We start from the raw sequence: 25,324 nt of genomic DNA, 5'->3' as shown, positions 1-25,324 counted from the left end.
ACAGGGAAACTGGAGCCCTACGTGGAGGAAATGCTCAGATTTCCGGAGCAGAAAACCTGTCCACGATGCTGGTCGTAGAAAGAGCTCACCGATCGCTGGCGGTGCGCCCGCCTCTGGGCGCTCCGCCGAGGTCAATCATTGCACGACTGCTAAATTATAGGGACCAAGATTCAGTCCTACGCCTGTCCCGTGAGAAGGGTACTATAAACTATTGTGGAAACAATTTGACCTTCTACCCGTTTTTTACTGCATCGGTCCAGGCGGCTAGGCGGAAATTCCAGCCTGTCAAGAAATTGCTACTGGTAGAGAACCTCCCAGCTAGGATATATACAAGCCTGAAATCTGCCATGGAGTATGTGAAAACACTCAAAAGAAGCCGACGCGACACATCAGAAGTTCCGGAGGATGAGGAGGAATGAAGGTAATTGCTCTGCTGAGACTCATGCTGTTCTATGGTCTTCCATTGGTGCTACAAGGGTGGGAATAGTTGCTGGGGGTCGAGGTCGATGGTTGGTGGCGGATGGGTGCGACCAATGTGGCGACGGCTCCATATGGTCACTGATCGCAAACGTGCCGATTGGTGCGTGAGTATTGAAATTACATTGCTGTTAATGACTCTATACATACAGGCCCTGTCGCAGAAGTATACAAGACTGGCGAGCTGTATTGCCGTATATGTTTGGCCACCTCCCTGTCACCTGGGAGATTGATTGCACTCTGGTGTTCCCCTATGGGTGTAGCCCACTTCTATATGTGGAAAATGTTTTGTAAGGGGGTTATGTTTACACGTTTGTGTTATGGCTTTAGCATGTTGTGGGTGCTGAAGTGGGTGGGGAGTGGGATGCTTATTTATGTTTGGGTACAGTTGCAGTGCAGACCACAATGTGAAGGTCACTCTAGTACATAGAGCCGTCAGCTGTTTCTGTAGTAGTTACAATAGCTGGTCACAAATAGACAAGGTGAAGCCCAGGTGGTACCATTAAACTGAAAACATGGAACGTGTGCGATCTCATAAACCCCAAAAAATCCATAAGGTGCTAGCATGTTTAGACAGACAGGACATCCAGGTGGCGTTCCTGCAGGAGACGCATCTTACTAAGCACACAGAACAAAATGTGGGGGCTCGCTGGGCTATGGTCAGAGTGGCGTCATCGTATTCCACATATTCTAGAGGTGAACTTCTGTTGGTGAAGAAGGGGACTCCTTTTACGCTAACACACTCAGAAACAGATGATCAGGGGAGGGTGCTCCTGCTACAGGGTTGCCTGGTAGGTATCAAGCTTCTATTTGTAAATTCATATGGACCCTGCGTAGATGACCCCGCGTTTTAGAATGATATCTGGAGGCGCGTCGTGGCTGTGATATGGGGTGGAGACTTGAATTTGTATTGAGACTCAAAATTAGATAGATCAGCTAATACAACATGGCATGGGAAACAAGCTGCGCAAATGATAGGCGAAATAATGGAGGCGGAGGGTCTAGTCGATGTGTGGCGATGTCGTAACCCCGCGAGAAGGGAGGGCACATTTGTATCGATCGTGCATGGGTCATGGTCCAGGTTGGACTATTGGCTTGAATCCAAGGAAGTAAGTGCATGGACAGTGTAAGTCTGTCACCTCGCTAAAACTCTCTCTGATCATGCACGTGTACTTTTGGAGCTTGATATACCGACCCACACGAGGCCGGCATTCCAGTGGCAACCAAAGCATCGTCGCTGCTTGATCAAGTATTTTGCATCACGATTGGTGCAGCCATCACTAATTTTTTTCTCAGAAAACCAAGGCACGGTGGACGGGGCTGGTACTCTGTGGGAGGCCTTTAATGTGACTATCCGTGGGGAATGCATAGAAGCGCAGGCTGGTGTTTTAAAGTCATTAAAGAATCGGCTGTGTAAGTTAGAGGATAGGATACGCGTGCTTGAATGTACATTTGAACAAGCACCCACGCATGTACTGTTGGCCCACATGAGAGATTTAATAACAGAATATAATGATGTGGCTGAGCAGGAGTAGTGGCATAGGTCTAGGAGATGGATGGCGCAAAGCTACGGGGAGTGGGGCAGACCGGGACGCTCTCTGGCCAGTAAACTGCAGACGTTTAGGGGTCAGGAATACATTGTAGAAATATTAGACAATGACTTGGGAGCACGACACACTACACCGGAGATTAGCCGGGTGTTCACAAGGTTATTCTCTGACCTGTACGGGGTGGTGCTGTCTGTTGCAGAATGCAAGATCTCAGACTATTTGGATAACATAGTGCTGGGCTGGCTGTCCTTGGGACAGCTTGAGTACCTCACGCAGCCCTGGATGACTGAACATGTTATAGAGGTCATAATGTCACTCCCAAATGGCAAGGCAGCGGGGCTGGATGGCCTGCCGTGTGAGTTTTATAAGGCTTATGCAGACTCGGTTGCCCCCAGATTGCTGGAGGTCTTCACTGAAGCCTATGAGAGGGGTGTGCTTGCCCCTTCCCTGAGGGAAGTTGTCATAGTGACATTGCTGTAGCCAGACAAGGTATCCAATAGATGCAAATCGTACAGGCCACTCTCCATGATAAATATTGATACTAAAATACTGGCAAAAATAATCGCTAAAAGGCTGCAGCCTCTGGTCCCGTATTTGGTCCTGCCGGATCAATCGGGTTTTCCACCCAAGAGGTCCACCACACATAACATGCGTACTATATTTGCTGTGCTGCATCGTTTGGACCCTGAGCTCCCCGTTGCGGCTGTTCTACTGGACGCAACCAAAGCTTTTGATTCACTACATTGGGATTATATGTTAGTAGTATTGGGAATATCATCCTTTTTTCTGAAGTGTGTGTGCCACCTTTATTTACGTCCAGTTTCCAGGGTGTGCGTGAATGGAGTGATCACTGACCCTATAGATATCTGCAGGGCCACTAGGCCCCTATCCCCAGTGCTGTTGACTATGGCACTAAAGCCCTTGGCTTGCAAGATGAGGAAGGGTCATGCCAACACAGCACTGGGCTTCAGGCAGTGACTGCTCGCTATTTCCTTATACGTATATGCTATTTTATGTTAGGGAACGTGCTATGCATTTGGAGCCCCTGCTGCGGGAATATGTCCAGTTTGAGCAATACCGGAGTAAGTCCACGGTGTTTCCCCTTACTGAATGCAAGATGGCGCAGGAGTTGGAGGTTCCGCTGGTCTGGTCAAGTGAACCTGTGCGATACTGGTCTGGGTGCAGAGAGACCCTGAAACTGTGATTAGCATGAACTATAGGCGAGTGTTGGTGAAACTAAGCGACCAAGTTGCCAGATGGACTCGCCTCCCTCTGACTCTTGCGGATAGGACAGCTGTTGGTAAAATGATAATTTTCCCTAAATTGTTATACTTGTTTGTGAATATCCCAATACCACTAAATAGAGCTATATTTCAGTCCATTTAGTCATGTATGCTGGGGTTGGTTTGGGCAGGTAAAAAACTGAGATGTAGTTGGGAAACGCTGGCACAACCATTTGAAAGGGGGGGCTTTAAGGCCCCAGATCTTCTAATATATTATCTTTGCGCACAAGCCCAATTTGCGCATTACTGGTACTTTACTCTGTGATACTTACCACACTTAGCAGTAGAGGGGGATGATGCACACCCGATCCCGCTGACTGCTATGGTATTGCAAAACAGAACACATGGGAATAGGAAAGGGATAGACACAGTTGCATGCACCATTAGAAATGGAAAGCCATGAAAGCCCGTACAGGACATGAATATTTATATGCACCAACTATGCCGATAGCAGCTCACCTGGATAGTTCGGTGGCGCAAAAGACAGGATCACTAAGTACTTTGTCCAATGCAGGTATTACAAGACTGGGGGATATGTTTCTAAATGGAAAGTTTCTATCCCTGGACGACTTTACATCAGGGAATCAATACAACGCGATACAGGGATTTGTCTACGACAGGATGCGCAGAACTGTTAAGAGTGCTGGACCCAGGGTTCCCAAATGAGCCGAATATGTTGAAAGCATTACAAATTGTATTAACAGTGGGGGAATCCAGAGGGCTCATCTCTCGGCTCTACAACGCCTCCCAAAGAGAAATTGATGCAAAAAGTTCTATCTCCCTTGACAATTGGAATAGACAGTTGGAGGTGCCGCTGTTTTGGGAAGATTGGAAAGCATGCTGTGCATTGACTGGTCGCCTCACTGCCAACTGTGATCTTGGAATAATATATTTTAAATTCCTGCATCAAAGGTATTACACACCAATAAAACTGCAGAAATATGGGCTGCATGAGGATGCTAGGTGCGCGAGATGCGGGAGGATGGTGCACATTTTGTGCATTTGCCGTGGGCCTGTAACTCTATGATTTCTGGACAAACATAACTTGGACGCTAATGTTGATCACAATGGAAACTGTGGAATGTACGCCTGAAGTATGCTTACTAGGTCTGGTAAAAAAGGCTTAAGCCATGCAACAGGTGTATAGTAACTTTCACTACCCTATTGGCGAAGCGCATGGGTGCAAAGCACTGGGGAGGCAGACCACCAAAGAACAGTTGGACACATATGCAGAGGAACTGCCTGAGGCCTCTAGACCCAAAGACTTCTGGGTGCCTCCGACATGCTATCTGCTGGAGCACCCCATATATGGTATAAGCTTGTTGTCCACGAATGGGTGATATATGGCTAAAATATGATGCTCAAGTTTTTTAGACAGGATAAACAGCAGCCTTGGACTCGAAATCTGGTATACAGCACTGTACTGCACACGTTCTATATCTTCTTTTCTCTGTTTGTTTTTTGCTGTCTTTTATCAGCCGTTATGGACGGTATATACACTATGAACTATTGTAACCACTGTGAGATGCGATTCACAATGTAACGCTATATCATTCTTGATAACAAAAGTTGATAAAATAAAATAAAAATTTTAAAAGTACAACCACGGTATATGTCCTAGCATTAGTGCAGATTTACGGCTTTCATGAATTCACAAAAACTTACAGAAGTACGCCAGAAAATCATACTCCTAGAAAATATTTGGGAACTACATTTTAGCATGAGCAAATATGCATGTGTTGGTTTGCTTATGTTAGCCACTTGCATGCTCATGACAGAACAGTTCCTATTTAAAGGCCCATCAGCCCCCAAGGGAAGGGGGCAGAAAACCCACTAGCACCAGGGATATGTATATATTTATGTTTGGTGATGGCCCCTTGGGTAAGGGTTGCCCCAGTGGGATGGGGCATCGGTTATTATTTACTTTTGGGTGTTTTTTCTGCCCCTTGGAGGCAGACTGGCCATTTGGGTAGTGGCATAGCATGTTACAATGTTAATTGTTTTATTTCTTGTCAATTGTGATTGTAATGTTTTTTTTCTCCTTTTTTTTCTAGTTGAACAAGTTACCTACCTTCGGTAACGCATTATCTGGTAGAGACTCTATCTAGCCACAGATTCCTTACCTTTGAATTTCCCAGGCGTCATGTTGGATACGGAACCTTTTTTGATGAGCAATAACTCTTGCGCGCGCGCCGTCGGGTGGCTCCATTCGGCTTAACGTGATGTCAGCGCCGATAGCGTGGACATCAGTACATTTCGTTTTTCCACGCCAGAAGCGCAGAGCCACAAAGTAACTGACTTAGTCATGTGCAAAACCAGGGCCCTGAAAAGGGGAGTAACCCTAGCCCTAATAAAATCAGTCCGCATAGCAGTGGGGGCATGGGTGTGTCTGTAAGGAATCTGCAGCTAGGTGGAGTCTCTACTAGATAATGTGTTACCGAAGGTAAGTAACTTGTTAATCTGATAGAGACTTCAAGCTGCATATTTCTTACCTTTGAATTAAATACCCAAGCCATACCATCCCAGTGGTGGGTTGTGGACCAATACCTTACACTAGGAAGTCCTGTAGGACCAAACGGGCAAAATGACGTCCCTGCAGACCTGACTGTCCAGACAGTAGTGCTTGGCAAACATGTGCAAATATGCCCACGCTGATGCCTGACAGACATCATGACTTGGACACCCCGAGCCAAGGTCGTAGTCGCAGCCTTTCCCTTGGTGGACTGGGCCCTTAATCACACAGGGGGCTGCTTCTTGGCCATGGCATAGCAGATCTTAATGCAGGGAACGACCCAGCAAGAGATTGTCCTTTTCTACACTGATTTCCCCTTCCTAGCTCCTACGTACCCCACAAAGAGTTGGTCGTCCACCCAGAACTCTTTAGTATGGTCAAGGTAGAAGGACAATGCTCTTTCTGGGCCCAAGAGGTGGAGACGGTCCTCTTCCTTAGAAGGATGTGGGGAAGCAAAGAAAGTGGGCAGTGTGATGGATTGACCCAGATGGAATGGGGTCAAAACCTTTGGCAAGAATGAAGCACGGATGCAAAGCTCCACTTTGTCTCGGAAAGACATCATGTAGGGAGGCATGCAAGAGAGCGCCTGCAACTCACTCACTCTCCGGGCAGATGTTACTGCCACAAGAAAGGCTGTCTTAAGGGTAAGAAGCTGGAGGGATCAGATGTGTAAAGGCTCGAAGGGAGCACACATAAGATAAGTGAGGACCAAATTAGGGTCCCATTGCCACATAACAAAGAGCGTGAGCGGAAACAAGTGAGCTAGCCCATTTAGAAACCAATGTACAATTGGAGACCTAGAGAGAGAGGGTTGGTCTGGCAGCTGCAAAAAAGAGGATAGAGCAGAAAGATAGCCCTTGAGAGTACCCAACGAAGAGCCCTGGTTTAGAGGTGGAAAGAGGAGCAGAAAGAAGGTCAATAGACCTATCTGTAGAGTATAATCCAAATTTCTGCCAACGGCAAGCGTATTACGTCTTAGTGAAAGGCCCCCTGGCCTCCCCAAAAACTTTTCATTCTTCAGAGGGAAGGTCAAAAGCCATAAACTGCAGCCGCTCAATCTCCATGCATGGAGGGGCAGAGTTGGATACCAGACTCTCCTTGCCCAGTCTGGAGCCACAAGAATGACTTGGGACCGGTCGCTCCTGATCTTCTTAAGAACCCGGGGCAGGAGTGGTATGAGCGGAAAGGCGTAGAGCAGGCCTGAGCTCCACTCGCGACGAAAGGCGTCGCGAGTGGAGCCGCCTTGGAAACTCCAGTGAGCAGTATTGCCAACAATGCGTTTTCTCTCCAGAGGCGAACAAATTTAACCAAGGTTCTCCCCACTGCTGAAGAGAGACCTTGCATCCCTCTGACTGGAGACACTATTCGTTATCCGCTAGGCATCGACGGCTAAGTTTGTCCGCCTTGGCAGGTAGAGTACCTGCCAGGTGTTGAACCACCAGGATTATACCCTGTTGTTCCAGCCATGTCCAGAAAAGCAGGGCCTCTCGACAAAGGGTCCACGACCCCACCCCGCCCTGCTTGTTGCAGTACCACATGGCGGTAGTGATGTCCGCGAACACCTGCACTAACTTCCCTTGACAGAGGGAACAAAATGTCTTCAATGCCAACCGTATAGCTCAAAACTCCAACAAATTGATGTGGAGCCCCGACTCGGCCAGAGACCAGTGTACCCTGATCTCCACCTTGCCCAGATGGCCGCCCCATCCCAGAAGTGATGCATCTGTCATGACTGTGAGCTCTGTTTTGGGAAGGGAGACGGTCTGCCTTTGACCCAATCGTGGTTCGTCAACTACCACTGCAGATCTCTCATAGTCCCTTCAGAGATCTGGACCACATGGGTGAGATTTTCTCGATGCTGTGCCCACTGGAACTTCAGGTCCCACTACAGAGCCCGCATATGCCATCTGGCATGCCTTACCAACAGGATGCAGGAGGCCATGAGGCCCAACAGTCTCAGAGGGAGTCTTACCGAAATCCAGGATAGAGGCTCAAACACCAAACTCATAACCTGAATATCCTGTACTCACTGCTCAGGAAGATTGGACCGAAACTGCACTGTATCTAGAACAGCTCTGATGAAAGGTAGCGTCTGAGAAGGAGTCAAGTGTAACTTCGGCACATTTACAGAGAACCCCAGCAAATGCAGGAGGTTTGCCGTAGTCTGAAGGTGGGAGACAACAGCCTGGGGCGAAGACGCCTTGAACAGCCAGTCATTGAGGTAGGGGAAGACTGACACCCTTAACCTATGCAGAAAAGCTGCAACCACCGCCGTAACCTTGGTGAACACCCAAGGGGCACTTGCAAGGCTGAAGGGGAGCCCGGTAAACTGAAATTGCACACAGCCTACCTTGAACCACGGTTAACACCAGTGGCCCAGCAGGATGGGGATGTGAAAATACACATCTTTCAGGTTCAAAGCTGCCATCCAGTCTTCTTGATCAAGAGCAGACAAAACCTGAGCTAGAGTGAGCATCTTGAACTTCCCTTTTGAGGAAGAGAGAGCCGTCCGAAGATCTAAAATGGGCTGCAACCCTTTGTTCTTTTAAGGAATCAGAAAGTTGCAGGAATAACAGCCACTGCCTACTTCTGAATTTGGGACCCTCTTTATAGCTCCCTTGGCCAAGACAGCTTTAACTTCCTCCTGGAGCAATTTTAAATGATCTTCCGTCAGCTGTTCCTGATTTGGCACAATGGGAGGAGGGAAAGAAAGGAAAGGCAGAGAATAGCCCTCCTGAATGATCTGCAAGACCCACTTGTCCGATGTTATGGACCTCTAGTAGGGGAGATGATGATGGATTCTCCCACTAACGGGATTAGTGTGGTCTTGCAGAGTCAGCCTAGGAGTGCTTGGAAGCTTCGGCTACCGAGAGTAGGGTGGCCGATGACTTCTGGCTTCCAATCCTAGGTCGGAATGAACCGCGTCCACGTCCGCCGCACAACTTGAGCTACTTTCCTAGGATGGTGGCTGGGATAGGGATGACGCGGCTAGAAACTCCTTTGGTTGTCATCAAAGGGGCGAAAGCTAGACTGCCCACGAGGTGTAGAAGAGAGATATATACAATGTGGTCATTTGTGATGTTCATACATTCAATATATTATGGAAAAAGTAATTCTTCTGTGTAATCACAAGGTAGGCGCCCTGAATTACGCTGTGGGGGTCGACGGCATTTCAGCCTTCATATAATGTTAGGCCATCATCAGGACCAGTGTAAAATTTGTGATACAGTGCTGGAAAGCCAGGGCAATAAATGGTAAATGGGGAGAGGGCGCTTGAGGCGTGGAAAAGAGATCTTCAGTGGATGAGGCTGCTGGATGCGTGGACGTGGACTGAGTCCACTGGCAAGTCATGGTGTTCAATTGATGAAGGCTGCTAGGCTCCGTTTGCATGTGTATTTAGGAGGAGTGTAGGACCACACTTAAGGCTTGTGGCCGGATTCCTGGACAATTGAATTCAGAAGGTGGAATCAGCATGTATCCGGTCGATGAATACGACCTCTGAAGGGGTTCCTGGGGGGTTTATTGGGGAATAGCTTCCATAGTTACGCTGGAGATCACAGCGGCAGTCAGGTTCAGTCTGCTCGGGACAGGGAGATGCAGCGTAGTGACATTTTCGGAACTGTGACTTAAAATCACTTGAAGAGGATTTTAAATTATAATTCAATTGAGTCTAAAGAACAAGTTACTTACCTTTGGTAACTATGCATCTGTTAGAGACATAGTTTATAGATTCCTTACCTTAGAATTACCACCAGACGTCAGACTGTATCCGGAGAATTCTCTAGGCAGTACCCCTGTGTGTCGGTAGGAGGCGTTGGTCGACTTCCCGTCCGTCGTCGGTGTCGTGGTTGCTAGGATGACACAGCGGTATCTACTTAGCCGCCGCCCCTGCGCGCTGACGTCATTTCTGACACGACTTTCCACGCCAGAAAGTGCAGAGCCATGAAAGACTGACCACTGGTGCGCCAAACTAATACCCTGTTAGGGAGTCCCTATCCCTAGAAATCAGTCTAAGAGCGTGGAGGATGCGTGGGGCGGTAAGAAATCTATAACTAACTTATCTCTCTCAGAGACACATTGTTACAGAAGGTAAGTAACTTGTTCATCTGAAAGAGACAGTTAGTTATAGATTCCATACCTTAGAATAGATACCCCAGCAATACCACCCTCGGAGGAGGGTCTGCGAACCAATTTCACACCAGAAAGTTCTGGAGGACAGAATGGGCAAAGTAGCCGTCCCTCCAGACTTGATTGTCCAGGCAGTAATGTCTGGTGAATGTGTACATAGATGCCCACATGGCCACCTTGCAGATGTCAATAGTGGGACTCCACGTGACAAAGCAGTAGCTGCTGCCGCAGCTCTAGTGGAATGAGCCCGCAGCCCCACTGTAGGTTCCTTTTTAGCTAAAGCATAACAAATCTTTATACAAAAGACAACCCATCTGAAGATGGTACGATTTTGGACAGCCCGACCATTCTTTGCACCCACATAGCCAACTAAGAGTTGATCATCCACTCAGAAATCTTTAGTGCGGTCAAGGTAGAAGGACAGAGAAGTGCACATCTTAGGTCCAGACGGTGGAGTCTCTCCTCCTCCTCGGAAGGGTGCAGAGGAGGAAAAAAGGTGGGCAGAGTGATAGTTTGTCCTATGTGAAAATGAGTAACTACTTTAGGAAGGAACGAGGGTCTTATCCGAAGCACCACTTTGTCCGGATGTACAGAGAAGAAAGGGGGTTTAGAAGAAAGAGCCTGAAGCACACTCACTCTGAGAGCAGAGGTGATGGCCACAAGAAAAGCAGTCTTCAGAGTAAGGAGTCTGAGAGAACAGTTGTGAAGAGGCTCGAAGGGAGCACACATAAGGTAAGTCAAGACAAGGTTCAAGTCCCACTGAGGCACGATGAAAGGAGATGGAGGAAAGGGGTGAATAATGCCCTTAAAGAACCTATTAACAATAGGGGACTTGAACAAGGAGAGCTGATCTGGTAGCCGAAAAAAAGCAGAAATGGCTGCCAGATAGCCTTTTAAGAGTGCCCAGAGCCCTGCTGGGCCAAAAAAAGGAACAAATGAACCTCAGAAAGAGGCCTTGGCTTTGTACCATGCCACAAACGTATTCCATCAACAGGCATATACCGTCTTAGTGGAGGGACGCCTGGCTGCCAAGATGACAATACAGACTTCGGGTGGAAGGTCAAAAGCTGTCAACTGTCGCTGCCCAATCTCCACGCAAGGATGTGGAGCCTGGACAGGTTCGGGTGGAGGACCGTCCCTGCTACTGCGACAGAGGATCCTCCAGAAGGGGCAGTCTGATCAGAGGATTTATGGCCATGCTCAGGAGGATTGGAGTACCCGTCTCTGTGTGCCTAGTCTGGGGCACAAGAATGACTTGGGCTGGGTTGCGCTTGATCTTCAGCACTCAGAGCAGAAGTGGTACAGGCGGAAAGGCGTACAGGAGGACGCAGCACCACTCGCGACAAAAAGCGTTGCCAAGCAAGTGCCGCCTTGGAAACTCCAATGCGCAAAACTGCTGACATTGCGCATTACTTCAGTGGCGAACAGATCTAACCAAGGCTCTCCACACTGCTGAAAGAGACCTTGTACCATCTCTGAGTGAGGACGCCATTCGCGATCCACCAGGCACCGACGGCTGAGTTCGTCCACTATGGCGTTCAAAGAACCTGCCAGGTGTTGAACCCCCAGGGTCATGCCCTGATGTTCCAGTCATGCCCAAAGGAGAAGAGAATCCTGACAAAGGGTCCACAACCCCACCTTGCCCTGTTTATTGCCATACCATATGGCGGTGGTGTTGTCTGTGAACACCTGCACTGCCTTCTCCTTGAGGAAGGGAAGGAATGCCTTCAGTGCCAAGAGAAAACACCCAGAGATCCAATAAGTTGACAGACTCTTCTGATCTCTGCCTCTCCCAGGTGGCCGCCCCATCCTGCAAGTGATGCATCGGTCACCACAATGAGGTCTGGTTGGGGAAGGAAACCACCAATGCAGTTGTTGCTCAGTTCCCTCAAATCTGGATGTAGTCAGAAAGATTCCCCTGATGCTGCGACTACTGGAACTTCAGGGCCCACTGAGCATATGCCATCTGGCATGATCCACCAGCAGGATACAGGAGGTCATGATCCCCAGCAGCCTCGGGGTCATTCTCACTGAAATCCGGGATAGAGGTTGAAACATCGATATCATAGCCCGAATATACCGGACTTGCTGTTCGGGAGGATAGGCCCGAAACTGCACTGTGTCCAGAACAGCCCTGATGAAAAGGAGTGACTGAGACGGAGTCAGGTGTTACTTCGGCATGTTGATGGAGAACCCCAGCAAATGCAGAAGGTCCGCCGTTGTCTGGAGGTGGGAGATAACAGCCTGAGGTGAGCCCACCTTCAACAGCCAGTCGTCGAGATAGGGAAAGACTGGAACCCCTGATCTGCACAGATGAGCTGCGACAACCATCACCACTTTTGTGAAAACCCAAGGGGTGCTGGTAAGGCAAAAGGGGAGCATGGTGAACTGAAAATGCTTGTGGCCTATCGTGAACCATAGGTAGCGTCTGTGGGCTGGCAGGACGGGAATATGGAAATAGGCGTCCTACAAGTCCAACGCCACCATCCAGTCTCAAGGGTCAAGGGCAGACAGAACCTCAGCCAACGTGAGCATTTTGAACTTCGGAAGCGGTTGAGAGCCCTGAGGTCTAAGATAGGATGCAGAACATGTCCTTCTTGGGCACCAGAAAGTAGCCGGAATAGCAACCATGACCTACTTCTGGTGCAGGGACCCTTTGGATAGCTCCCTTGGCCAAGAGCTGAAACTTCCTGGCGGAGTACTGGCAAATGATCCTCCGACATGCGATCGAAAGCCGTTGGCATGGACGAGGGGTAGTCTCGAAGGGGAGGGAGTAGCCCCTTTGGACTATCTGCAAAACCCACCTGTCTGACATGATGGCTTGCCAGTGGGGGAGGTGATGGTGAATCCTGCCACCCACTGGGCGCTGATGGGCCTGAAAGGTCGGACTAGGAGGGTTTGGAGGCTGCTGCAGAGGGTGGGGAAAGGTGGACTGGCCAGCCCACTGGCTCCCAGACCTGTGAGGTCACTGGATCCCACGTATGCAGCCACGCAAAGACTGGACAGCTTGCGTTGACTGGACTGTGCCGGACGTGGTGGAGTGCCCCTTCCGGAGCCACGAAAGGGGCAAAAGGCAGACTGTGGTGGACGAGAGGACGCTGCGAGGCCTAAGGATCTGGCGGTAGCCCGAGAATCCTTAAAGCGCTCCAGCCTTGCAACCAAAAGCTGACGGCCATCGAAGGGCATGTCCAGCATAGTTGACTGAACATCCCCCGAAAAGCCAGACGTCCTCAACCAGGCGTAGCACCGAAGGGCTACGGACGTGGCAATCGTTCTGCCCAGTGAGTCGGTGGAATCCAGTCCATAGCAAATCTTGAATTTTGCTGCATCTCTCCCATCTGCCACAGCTTGGGAGAGAATGGTCCGGGCCTCCTCCTTGCACTGAGGCAGCACTTGCGCAACCGTATCCCAGATTGTATGGGAGTATCGCCCAAGAGGCATGCGGTATTCACGGACCGCAGTGCAAAGCTGGAGGAAGAGAACATGCACTTTCCAAGATGAAGGGTGTTGGGTGAGGAGAATGGGATCGCCTGGAGCCGGCGGGCAATCGTCTGTTCCACAGGAGCCCCTGTGCTGGGCTTTGACCAAGAAGCCAGAAGATCGTCCGTGAGGGCTCTGTTGAAGGGCAAGAGGGGTTCTGAGGAGGTTGCTGCAGGTTGAAGCACCTCTGTCAGGAGATTAGTCCTGACTGCCACTGTAGGGAGCTTCAGTCCCAAGGCCATGGCTGCCCTACGCACCACCACAGCATAGAACACTCTTTCCTCCGTAGCCACGGTAGGGGGAGAAAGCATGCCAAGGTCTGGGGAAGTGTCCAGACTACTGGCGGCACCCAATTCCTCTCTCCAGTCATGTTCTTCCAGCTGGTCTGCCAAAGGGTCCAGCGACGCCTCCCAGTCCTCATCACCACCTTCAGGAGGATAGGGAACACCTGGGATGAACAAGGGAACAAGAGTACCCTCCGGCGTCGGATCTGACGTCAGTCCGGCTCCATCTTGGTGTTGAGGATGGGGACGGCGTTGGCCGAGGGGCACAGCCGATGCCGCGGGCGTCGTCACCAGGATCGGCTCCGGAGAAGGTCGAGTAAGGTCAACCAGCGTCGATCCGGATCCAGGCCTGGATCCACATGGGCCTACCGGGGCTGGAGCTTTCAGGACCGCTTCCTTAAAGACTTCGGATACATGGCCCGGCAGTCAGAGCACAACTTCGGGTCGTGGTCACCCTCCAGACACCAAAGATACACAAGGTGCGGGTCCGTCACAGACATCAATTTGGAAGTATCACCGGTTTCAGGGTGAGCTTGCACGTTAGCGCCTGCCTCTTACATTTAGTTTGTAGTTGGAATATCCATTTGTATTTGTACATAGGCGTTTGGTTGGAATAGACCGCCTTCCTTTCATTTCAGGTCTAAATATCAACTTGCCTTGTTACAGGTAGGCTGTTACACACCTTTACAGTGAAGTGTGGGGTAGAATCCGGATATCACTGCACCTCACTTATGTATGCGTTATACTCAGACTTGGGTGACACGTCACAACCTTGCAATTACTTATGATCTAGCACTCAAAAATTTAGAATTTCCCTTACCCCTGACTAGGTTTTCCTTTATCCACTTGCACTATTAGGACCATTCACGATGTCACCACGAGGGCTTTTGAGTTTCACGTTTGGCGCTTTTCTAAACTCTTTGACAAACTAAACTTTGAACTTTGGTGCTTCTCTCCACCGCCATGAACACCTTTGAATGTAATTACCATTGAAGGGTTTATTGTACTGCTTTCTATCCAAGAAAAATATTTGTGACACAGATTGTTCTCTGTGTTGTTCCCAGCCCTGAAGAAGTCAAGCGTTTAACACCCTATTGATGAAACACGTGTTGGCTGGCTTGCTAAGAAAAGCAACATTAAAAGTGAACATCCCAGAAGGACACCATTGTCTTCATTCTTGACCAACATTAATTGTGTTGTACTGTTGTTTACTCATATGCGTGAGAATAGGACTTGTTGTGTATACTTTGTAGGACCTCCAGGTCCCCATTTTGAGGATTTAGGGGTTTTTCCCTCACCTGTGGCATCGCATTCAGCTGTTTTCTCTTGTGTAAATTCACGCTATTTGATAAAGCGCAGTTTGCAAACCTGTGAGGATTAATACCCCCTTTTGGTTGTAGACATCAATTTGTAACAGACCTCGCAGGGCTTGAAGCCGGTCCGACGATGGGACATCCCTTGCGCACCAGGAGTCGAAGACTCAAAAAAAGAATCAGACAAAAGCCGAAAAAAGCTTAGTCAAAAGTAAATGAAATATGCCAAATAAGCCAACGTCAGTTGTAAGCGAATTGTACCATGTAGTAGGGAGCAAGCGCAATTCAGGAGGGATATAGGAAAACAGTTTCAGGGAAGACCAAACCAAGGATGTAAGGTCTACCAGGGGGTGCAGGAAGAAAGGAGTAGCAGGGCAATTCTAGATTCTTGAGTAGTGGTTTTGAGGGTCTGTCCAGAGGTATTTAATCTACTCAGGTTGGCTATGTAGGTTTTGCACTAGAATGCTCTGGATATGTTTGCACTGCACAGCACACTTTATGTGATATGTACTTTAGAGTCAGGTGCAGTCATAGTACCAACTTGTATGGGATCCAATATAGCACTTCATGCACTTCATAGGTACACAGTGCCCTGTGGGTTTGCATATAGGAGCGCTTAGGATGGGGCTTATTAGTAGCATTCTGCATACAATATCAGGACAACTGTGATGGTGCAGTGCATTATAAGGGCCTTTTGGAGAAGTCTGCACTATTCCTTTATTAATTAAATGAAATGCTGACTATGTTTTCATTAAACATCAATGGTCTAAACAATGGGAAAGAAAATAAGCAATAGAGGCCTGGGTTAAGGGGCACAATTCAACAGTTGTGTTTTTTTTGTACACGAATCACATACTGCCTCTAATAATTTATAAAACTTCACCAAGTTTAAAACATGGGTTGGATTTAAATGTTTTTCCTTGGGAAATACAACACATAGAGGGGTAGCTTCCTCCATTACTGAAAATGTAAAGGCTGAGATCCACTTTTGCCAGACTGATGGGGAAGTGCAGTGGCACTGCGTGTATTGTACGATTAATTATAAACGGCTACCGTTAGTTAATGTTTGTGCTCAATGATCCAGGCCAATTCATTAAATTATTTCAATCACTTGATACGATACCTGGGTAAATCATCATTGGAGATAAAAAAAATGTGCAATATCCAGGTATTGATTGATTCCACAATATGTAATAAGAGGCAGCAGATAACTAAGATTCTGAAGACTCGTAGGGTTGCTTCCTTCATAAGGAGTTCACAGTGGTCAGTTTTGAAACAGCTACATACTTACTACTTTTGGGTCTCATTAAGTTTGAGCGATTGAAAATGTTGCTGAACAAATTTTCCAATCACTCAGCGCTTGAACTTCATATAATAGGAAGGGACAGAGCGCCTACAAACAGGAGATAGGATTTCATTAAAATGTACTTGAAAGGCAAGTATTTGGTTGATGGGTGTAGAGTGAAGATCCACAACTTTTCTGACAGAAAAAAGGGCACAGCATCTGTGATTATGATTTGGGACACAATTAAGGTGTCCCTTTGAGCCCAAATATTCTCCAGAGATATAGCCGTAACCAAGGCCTCAAAGAAAGAGAAGTTTAATTTAGAGAATCAAATTATAAGTGATTCTAATGGATTTTGAGTTTATAACTCAGCTGGGAATAGAAAGGCGATGAAAAGCACAAAAGCTGCTTTAAAGGAGTATGACTATGGTAAAAATAATTTTGAAAAATTCTATTTGCAAAAGATATACGAGGAAAGTGAGGTTCATGGCGGGGAGGTTCATGGTGTGGCAAGTCCGGGAGTGGATTTAAAATAGCACTATCAGCACCTTCAAATGTCCAAGGACAGTGGCTTGCTGCATTTCAGAGGAGGAAATGAATTATTTTATTTAGATCACTTTAATCAAATATATATAACCACTTCCCTAGCATTGATATAAATGAATTCAAGAGTTTGTTTAGCACAAATCACAATCGCAGTAATTTCGGAAGGGGATAGTAAGTTTATGGTCACTACCTTCACTTTACAGAAGCTTGTGGATGTCTTGCACAATTTACTGAGGAATAAAAAGTGTGGACCAGATGGTTTTGGCAGATCTCTTAAATCTTCACATACTGGAGGTAGCCAATTCTACTTAAAAGGAGGTATATCCCCCCGTACTTTGTTACAGAAAATGTGGTACGTTTATTTAAAAAAAGGGCAAGGATCCAGAGGACAAAAATTCCAATAACCATATTACACTTTTAAATTCAGACCATAAAATTATTATGAAGTTATTAGTGAACAGGTTCAATAAAGCGGGCTCGAAAAAAATTCATACAGATCAAAATACTTTAAAGGCAGACTGTCGGTGGTGCAGAAACATAAATTATTCAATAGAGGCCCTAAATGTATTTGCTAGTAATCAACTTCCAGCTGCAATTATTCTACTAGAAGCTGAGAAGGCACTTGACTTTGTGGTCTGGGAAACAATTGTATGTATCTTAGAGAAATCTGGATTTTCCACTCAGATTACGGGGTTTATCAAGAATATGTACTAGAAAGTAGAGGCCAAATTGATATAAAATTCATCAGAAATTGGGGTGCTTAAGGCTCAGCGAGGGACAAGGCAAGGCTGTTCACTTTCCCCTTTGCTCTTTTATTTTTCTACTGAACCATTAGCCCTAGCCATCTGTAATCCAGGTCCCTATCACCCAAATGGCTAGGAATAAGTTATATGCTGACCATAATATGTTGATTCTGAGCCCAAAGAAGAAAGTTAAGGAGAGCATTAGAAATCTTCTCTCTATTCCAGACTCTAAGTGGGTGTCAAACTAATAAAGCCAAGACAGAAATTATTTTAAGTAATTGTCGTTGATAGAGCTTGCTACCAGAAATACTTTGCTGCATGCATAGTCACACTAAAAGGTCCCTGGGGCTTAATACACAGAATATATAGGGGAACTTTATGATTTGACGCATAACCTTCTTCACACTAAAGTTAAGGGGCTACTGACAAAATGCACACCGCTCTCACTTACTCTTTGGGTAGCCTTCCTAAAAATGGCAGTTCACCGTTTAATTTTCTGTGTTCGACCGTACCCTGTATATTGTATTCAATATTTTTTAATCATGTTGAATCAATGATTTTGTGCTTTTTATGGCCTGATTCCAACTTGAGACTAGCACTCAGTACTTTACAGACACGAAAGAGAGAGGTTAGCTCTCCCCAGCTTGAAATAGTATCACACGCATTTTGCGCAAAATGTATTTACGTTTAGGAAAACGTGTATACTGCCCAGCTATCTACAAAACAAGTTGATGGACATGATGTTAATGGACATGATGTTAAGAGAAAATTACATTAGAGATACTTTCGGATTAACCAATTCCCCCAAAAAGTTGCAATATAAAACGCTACGTTTTTTTTTTTTTTTAAAGGTAAAGGAAAGCACAATTTTTAAAATACTATTCCATTCACTATATCAATTCAGAATCTTAATTAGATCAGGTAAAAGGGGAAAATAGAGGTTTAATGGATCCAGCAATAGTAATTAGGTGGAAGGCTAATGGCTTTACGAAGCTAGCAGACTTTTTGTTAAATGATAAATGGAAGACTTGGACCCAAACGGAATCCCTGATGAATGTTGAAAAGATTTGATGACTGTGGCCCTATAAGGCTCTTTATGCGATGTTTGAACATATGAATCCTAAAATCCTATCAGACAGAAATAAACTGGTGTTCAATTTAATTAACACCTCTTATGAGGACTTTGGAACAGATATTTGCTGTCTATGGAAAAACTTGAGATTGTCATAGAATTTCAAATAAATAGGCGAAAGAGGAAAATATTGAATTGACCAGAGATATATAGTGAAAAGTTGACAAGTTCAATTTTACGACTTTGAGAGGGGCTAAATTTTGCAAGATGCTATTTTATTCCAAATCGTTGATATATATGACCCCTCAGCTTTTAAACACAATAAAAGCAGTGTCCTATCCATTGTTTTAGGTGTGATGCTTTAGATAGATGAGATTGGTTTCATATAATTTTAAACAGAGGAAAACTGGCTAAGTTCTGGAAACCTATCTTTAAATATTTAGATGAACAATTGCAGACCTGAATTCCCCAAAGTTCTAATTTCATCCTGTTTGGTATTGTCCTATGCCTGGAACTCCATTGAGATGCCAAAAACTGATATTTGTTTCAGTGTTGGTGGCTTGACAACTCCTTTTGCAGAGATGGAGGTCAAGGCTAATCAATTTTTTAGAATGGCTTAAGAAAATGAAGAGGGTTAAAGAGAAATAATCTTTGAGCTGTTCATTCAATCAACAGGAAAACACTTTATTAATTATGGGCCTCTTTTTTGGTGGACTCAGTATGAACCAGCATTTGTAAATGTGATCTGAGGGCATGTTGGTCATTTTAGGGTTGAAGTGTTGATGCAGTTTGTTTTTTGAACTTGCTGAAGTATTTGAGAAGCATTTTGCATATTTTTTTTGCATCATGTACAGCTGGTGTGTCTTTATTAAGATATATGCATTTGACCATTTTTGATATTGATGAACTCATAATGATGGCAACTGCTCTTAATTTGAACTGTACCTCCAAATAATTATTTTTAAAGAAGTTCCATAAGTTCCAAAACTAATGTACATTTTTGTTTTCTCTTGAGCTTACTTTGTTTTTGTCCCCTTACCTGCCACCTTAATAAAAGCCTGCCTCATTAAATCAGGCCAGGCTACCCAGAGAAGCGGTAATTTAGAGCAACTTGTGAATTTCACTTTATTATTAGCCATGTTTTAACAGCCTGGAATGCAACCTGTTTACGTTCGCACACTAACGGTACTAACTGAAAGATTAATTCATCTTAAACACACAGTAAGAGTAAGGACAACTAATGTGCCCATGATGACATTCTCAAATTTGGCAGCAAGAAAAAAAACATTGAATTTAAGGCATCTAATTCTAGAAATGAGTTAGAAGGCTTGGACATCTGAATATCAAGCTGTGGCCACAAAACAGATTGAACTTTTCCACCTAGAGATCCAGTCAACTGAGTCAGGTGTGTTTTTTAGCAGATATTTTCAAAGTCCAGCAAACATCTTGAAAAAAGATTTACGATAGCCTGACAAATGCAGTAGCATGTAACATCATGAATGTTGAAAAAGGCATTGCAGATGCACGTAGATTGAAATGTCATAAAATACTACTAAAATAATGAAGAAAAATATGCTAACTCAATGCAATATATTTTGACTCTCAACATTCTGAAAGACATTGATGCTACATGTTAGACCTGTTATCCTTTAGGGCGGTCTTCCTTCAAACTTTATGCCTGCTTCCCTCCATTTTTGCTGAAGAGTTTTTTGTTGGCCATAGGACTCTGCACATTACATCTGCTAACCACTGCTAAATTGCTTGTGCTAACTCCCCTATATATGGTAAAATTGGCTTACACCTAATAGGCATGTTTAATTTACTTATACGTTCCTTGTGATGCCATATACCCATTACTTATAAATTAAATGATACTAGTGGGCCTGCAGCACGCATTGTGCCACCCACTTAAATAGCCCCTTAAAACATGTCACAGGTCTGCTACTGCTGCCTAATTGTAGCTTTAAACTGGCCAATTGATTTGTCAAAATAATCCTCTTGCAAAGCCTTGCACTCCCCATTTATTGCATACAGGTCACTCCTAAGGTAGGGCCTAAGTAGCCAATAGAGCTGGGTGCATTGTAACTAAAAGGTTGGACAGGTACTTTCAAGTTTTATGTATCCTGGTAGTGAAAAATTCTTAATTCATTTTTTGCTACAGTGAGCCCTACCTGTCCCATAGGATAACATTGGGCTGCCTTATTACATTTAATACGTGCTAACTTTTGATTGGGGAAGATGGGCATTCCAGGTTTGGTATCTATGGAATTGTAAATAAAAATCCTCTTTAATGGTAAAGTCAATTTTTAAATTACAATTTTGGTAATGTCACTTTTAGAAAGTTGGCCTTTTCCTGCACTTCGACGTTTGGTGCCTGTGTTAGGTCACATGACTGGGTGTAACTGGCAGTTAGACTTAGTGAATTCCTCTCAGGCTGTAACACAATAGAGGGACTAGGTGTGCCTGAATGGGCCATCTCCTGGCAGAATAGGGGGAGGAGAGCTGGGCACAGTCCCACTTGCAACTGAATAGGTTGTGCTCTGCCTTCACACAAAGGGCTTGTCACCCCTGCATTGTTCCTGCAGTCAGCTTAGAACCAGGGCAGGGGAGTCAGGACATTTCAAGCACTTCTAAGAGAATCCTCTAGAGACTTCAAAAACGGCACCAGGTATAAAAGTAGGGCCCCCAGACCCACTCTTAGTTCACTTCCTAGACCTGCGGAAGGGCTCTCAGAGGGCTGCCTGCTGCTGTGGCTTGCTGTGTACTTCACAAGACTTCTTCGCTAAACCTGGACAGAGTTTGCTGCCTGGAACCTGCCTTGAACCCTGAAAGGCCTGCCCTGCTATTTGAGCCCTGCTTTTTCACCTGAACCCATAACTACCAGAGTGACTCCAAGGGTTAGTTTGCAGGCCTTCTCTTTAGAGCCACAGGGACATTACAGGCTGCCAGCATATTGAACCCACATGTGGACCCAGCCTAAGTAAGTCCTAACTGCCCAAGTGGTGCCCCTTTCGTCCTGGACCCTTGGTGGTGGTAAAGGTGCCCAGATAGCTAAAATGCTAAACTTGAAACGTTGAAAATGTTTGGATAAAAATTGCCCTAAGAACTGAGGGAAGACCAGGACCAACCTTTTGTGGATCTGCCCAAAGTGCTTTGCTGGTCGACCTGACTTTGCGGCTGCTCTCACTACATTCTTCTCACCAGCAGCAAATCCTGTTCAGAGGTCCTTCGCCAAAGGGGTATCTGGCCTCCTGGAACTCTTGCAAGCTACAGCCTCCTGCCTTGTCCTGCCAGAGATTTTCAACTTCCAAAAAAGTGACTAAGCCCGCAACTTCGCCCAGCGGTTCTCCAACGAAGATGCTTCTTCCTCGGACACCGCCTGCAGCCTTACCCCATTTTTACCTTCTCAGAACGGTTTCATCCAAATTTCTTTGAAGTCCGAAGGTAAGCACTGGCTGGATTAATCCACTACTTGTATCCGATCCGCGCTCCATCATGGTTGGACTTAATTTTTGACTCATCAGGTCTTGTGTGACTAGATACCTGTGGTTGGCGTTTAGATCTTTTAGGTGCTAGATTTAACTTAAACTTTAAAAATTCGCAATGCCGGTTCTACTGATTGGATTTTCGTTGTTTTGGTGTCAAATTCTTTATCAAAATTTACTCTATTTTTCTAAATTGGTGTGGGAACTCTCTTGTGTTGTGTTTTCACTTTATTACTGTTTGAGCAATGCATAAATAATTTACACATATTCTGCACCTGGCTTGCAAGAATGGGAACTTTTTTATTTGGTGGTGGACTTATAGACTAACACAGTTTATATTTCACTGGAAGTTCAGCAGCTAGGACTTCAGACCCTAATTTGTGCAGTGTTGCACCAAAAGGAAGAGAAAACTGAATCAGATGGCAAGACCCTAAATACCATTTATTGTGTTATTTACAGTGTCATACTGTGTCTGCGATTTTAATCCCTATTTTCACCAAGAGTAAGCCCCAACGGCTTAACTTCAATACCTCAGGAGAGTTGTTCTTAAAGGGGGTAACTTGACTATGAACTTGGAGTACAACCAGATTGGTTGTTCTAGGACACAAGGTAAATGACAGTACCCACAGAGAATACTAGCCAGGATACAAACCTAATTACAATAAGTGAACAGAAAGAAAAGGCCTAACAGCTGTCTCTCTGACATAGGAAAGGAGCCTAGCAGTTGATACAGTTGTGAGTATTCAAAGTAAAAGAAAAAATGAATAGTTGCAAGTCAAGTGGGAAGATTCAAAAAAAGCAAACACATTCACAATAAGAACTGAACCCCAATATATTGGATGTGCCCCATTAGAATCTCACTAAACACACTCAGAAGAGCAAAAAGGCCAACACAGTAGTTTATGACCTAACATTTTATAATGGCAAATTACAATATGTCCAGGGGCAAGCTGAAAATAAATATTTGAAACTAAGACTTAAAAAACATTATTTTGAAATGGGTTAGTTGACATGGAATTACATTAAGGACCTCAATGAGAAGTCTTCTTTATCTTTGCCACTTTGACTGCTCCCTCAATTTTACCAATATTTGGGGTACTGGCACCTTGCGAGAAAGGCGGGACAGTTAATAGGGATTGCAAGCAGGAACTTGTGATTTGCCATTGAAATGAAGAATTACCAGATAAAGCAGTAATTTGTGTCTCAATTTCCTGGCATTTCCTCTCTTTCCTTGGTATTTTACCCAGTAACGCCACCTGTTTTTAGCACGTTGAGTCTCTAAGTGAAACACTACATATCTGCAGAGTTGCAGTGGATTTCGTAATTCATATGGGGCCTGTAAGTATTGTTACCAGCTCACTTTCATTTAAAGGGAACCTCTAAATGAGGCTCTTTGTAGATTAGCTGTTATGTGAATTATTACAATCTTAACTGTGGCATACACTGAGATATTTAACAACACATTTTTTTTTACCTGAGAAGCGAGGAATAATAATGATCCAATTTCAACGGGCCTCTGAAACATTATATCGTCCACAGCTACTACAAAAGGTCTGGAACCTCTGAAATAAGAAGAAGGTTGATTCAATCATGCTCCTTTTAGTATTTATGTAAGGGTCATTCATGGAATAAACAACGCTAATAAGCCAAGGAACTCTCTACAATCATGAGACCTTGAACTGATACAGAGACAAACTGTTATCAATATCCTCCATTTAGTTAGAAAGCATACTGAAGCTTTTTATTATGATCTGTTTATTCAGCAGCTGATATGTTAGTTAATACCCTAACAGTGGTTGCCAAATTCTGGTCCGCGGATCCTCAGGGTTCCTTGAAAAATTCAGAGGTCCGTAGGTAGCAGTTTTAAAAGCACTGCAAAGTTCCGTGCATAATCAGCAGTTTTCAGGCAACAAGAAAAGTGTCAAGATAACTCTGGTGAATAATTAACCTACTGGAGAAAGATGGGAGTTCTGTCCAGTGGCAGCTTTGACTCATCGATGATAGCGCATAGGGTTAATATGCCTACTGCAAAGACTTTGTATCATGCATTTAAAAAACAGTATTTAATGAGCATAGCTTAGTGGGTTACCGCTTTTGTCTCAGAGATGTTTTTGTGACTGCATTTCATGAGTTACAATCGTAATCTAGCACAGTGAGCTATGAACTGCTATCAAAGAGCTACATGCAAACTACATGTTACAAATCAGTAAGTTACATTTTTCCCAGTCTTTCATTATCCTGCTGCTGCTAAAAAAAAGGTTTGTTTGGGTAGAAATAAATTCATACTGTTAAAGTCAAAGCTAACCACAGTGTTATGTTCAGAATCCTGAGTTTGTGTTTTCCAGACAAAGCACTTTTGAAACAATGCCTACCATTATGGATGACATGTGAATCCTACACCTTGTAGTCCCCTTTGCCTGATGTAACATTTTCTATGCACTGATTTACACACGTATGATTCATTATCTCTGTATGTGTGTGTGTTGTAAAGTGCTCTGACACCATACACTGGTATGAGAGGTGATATAAAACAAATTAAATACATGTGACAGAGTGGCTATGGATAGATGAGAGGCACTGTTGGAGAGTGATAGTGAGGGAATCACTGAAGAGCCCCAACAAAGATTGTCGCACCCTGGTACACAGTAAAATCATCATTTACTATGCTTTAAAACCTAATACAATTCAATATATAATGGCAAATGAGTTGTAGAATGCACCATTTTTTCCCCAAAATTTTCTTTGGGGGAGAGCCCCCCAAAGCCCCCTTTGTAGTGGTCAGGCTCACTGGCTACACTTGGTGTGCACCGTACGGGGACTGATCTGAAGAACAAGTTGCTTACCTTCTGTAACGCATTATCTGATAGAGACAATATCTAGCTGCAGATTCCTTACAGACCTACCCACGCCTCCTTGCTCTGGGGACATATTGGTTAAGGCTAGGGCTGTACAGGGCCCTAGGGTTCTGGCGTGAAAAAGTGAAAAGGTGCCGACGGCGTGCCTGGGTAGCATCTATATAGGTGACCGTGACGTTATAACAGATGCCAACTACGCCACGCAAAGGCAAATGTAGCTACCCGTCGGCTCGCTCAAGGGGTATTGCTCACGCAAAAGTTTCCAGACCCAGCCTGACGCCTGAGGAATTCAAAGATAAGGAATCTGCAGC

General features: G+C 45.3%; 1 protein-coding gene across 2 annotated transcripts in view; it reads right to left on the bottom strand.

Moving 5' to 3' along the window:
* Positions 1-25,324, bottom strand: part of ACOT9 (acyl-CoA thioesterase 9) — a 445,455-nt gene that overhangs the window by 79,738 nt on the left and 340,393 nt on the right. For both annotated transcript variants that reach the window (XM_085622470.1, XM_085622471.1), the window contains one exon: positions 23,633-23,720. In XM_085622470.1, coding sequence (XP_085478596.1) covers positions 23,633-23,720 — 88 coding nt within the window. The remainder of the gene's footprint in view (positions 1-23,632; positions 23,721-25,324) is intronic.

The sequence above is a fragment of the Triturus cristatus genome, chromosome 8, assembly GCF_964204655.1.
Source record: "Triturus cristatus chromosome 8, aTriCri1.1, whole genome shotgun sequence".
NCBI lineage: Eukaryota > Metazoa > Chordata > Amphibia > Caudata > Salamandridae > Triturus > Triturus cristatus.
The sequence above is the reverse complement of the archived record's forward strand: the minus strand, read 5'-3'. Positions and strand labels throughout refer to the sequence as shown.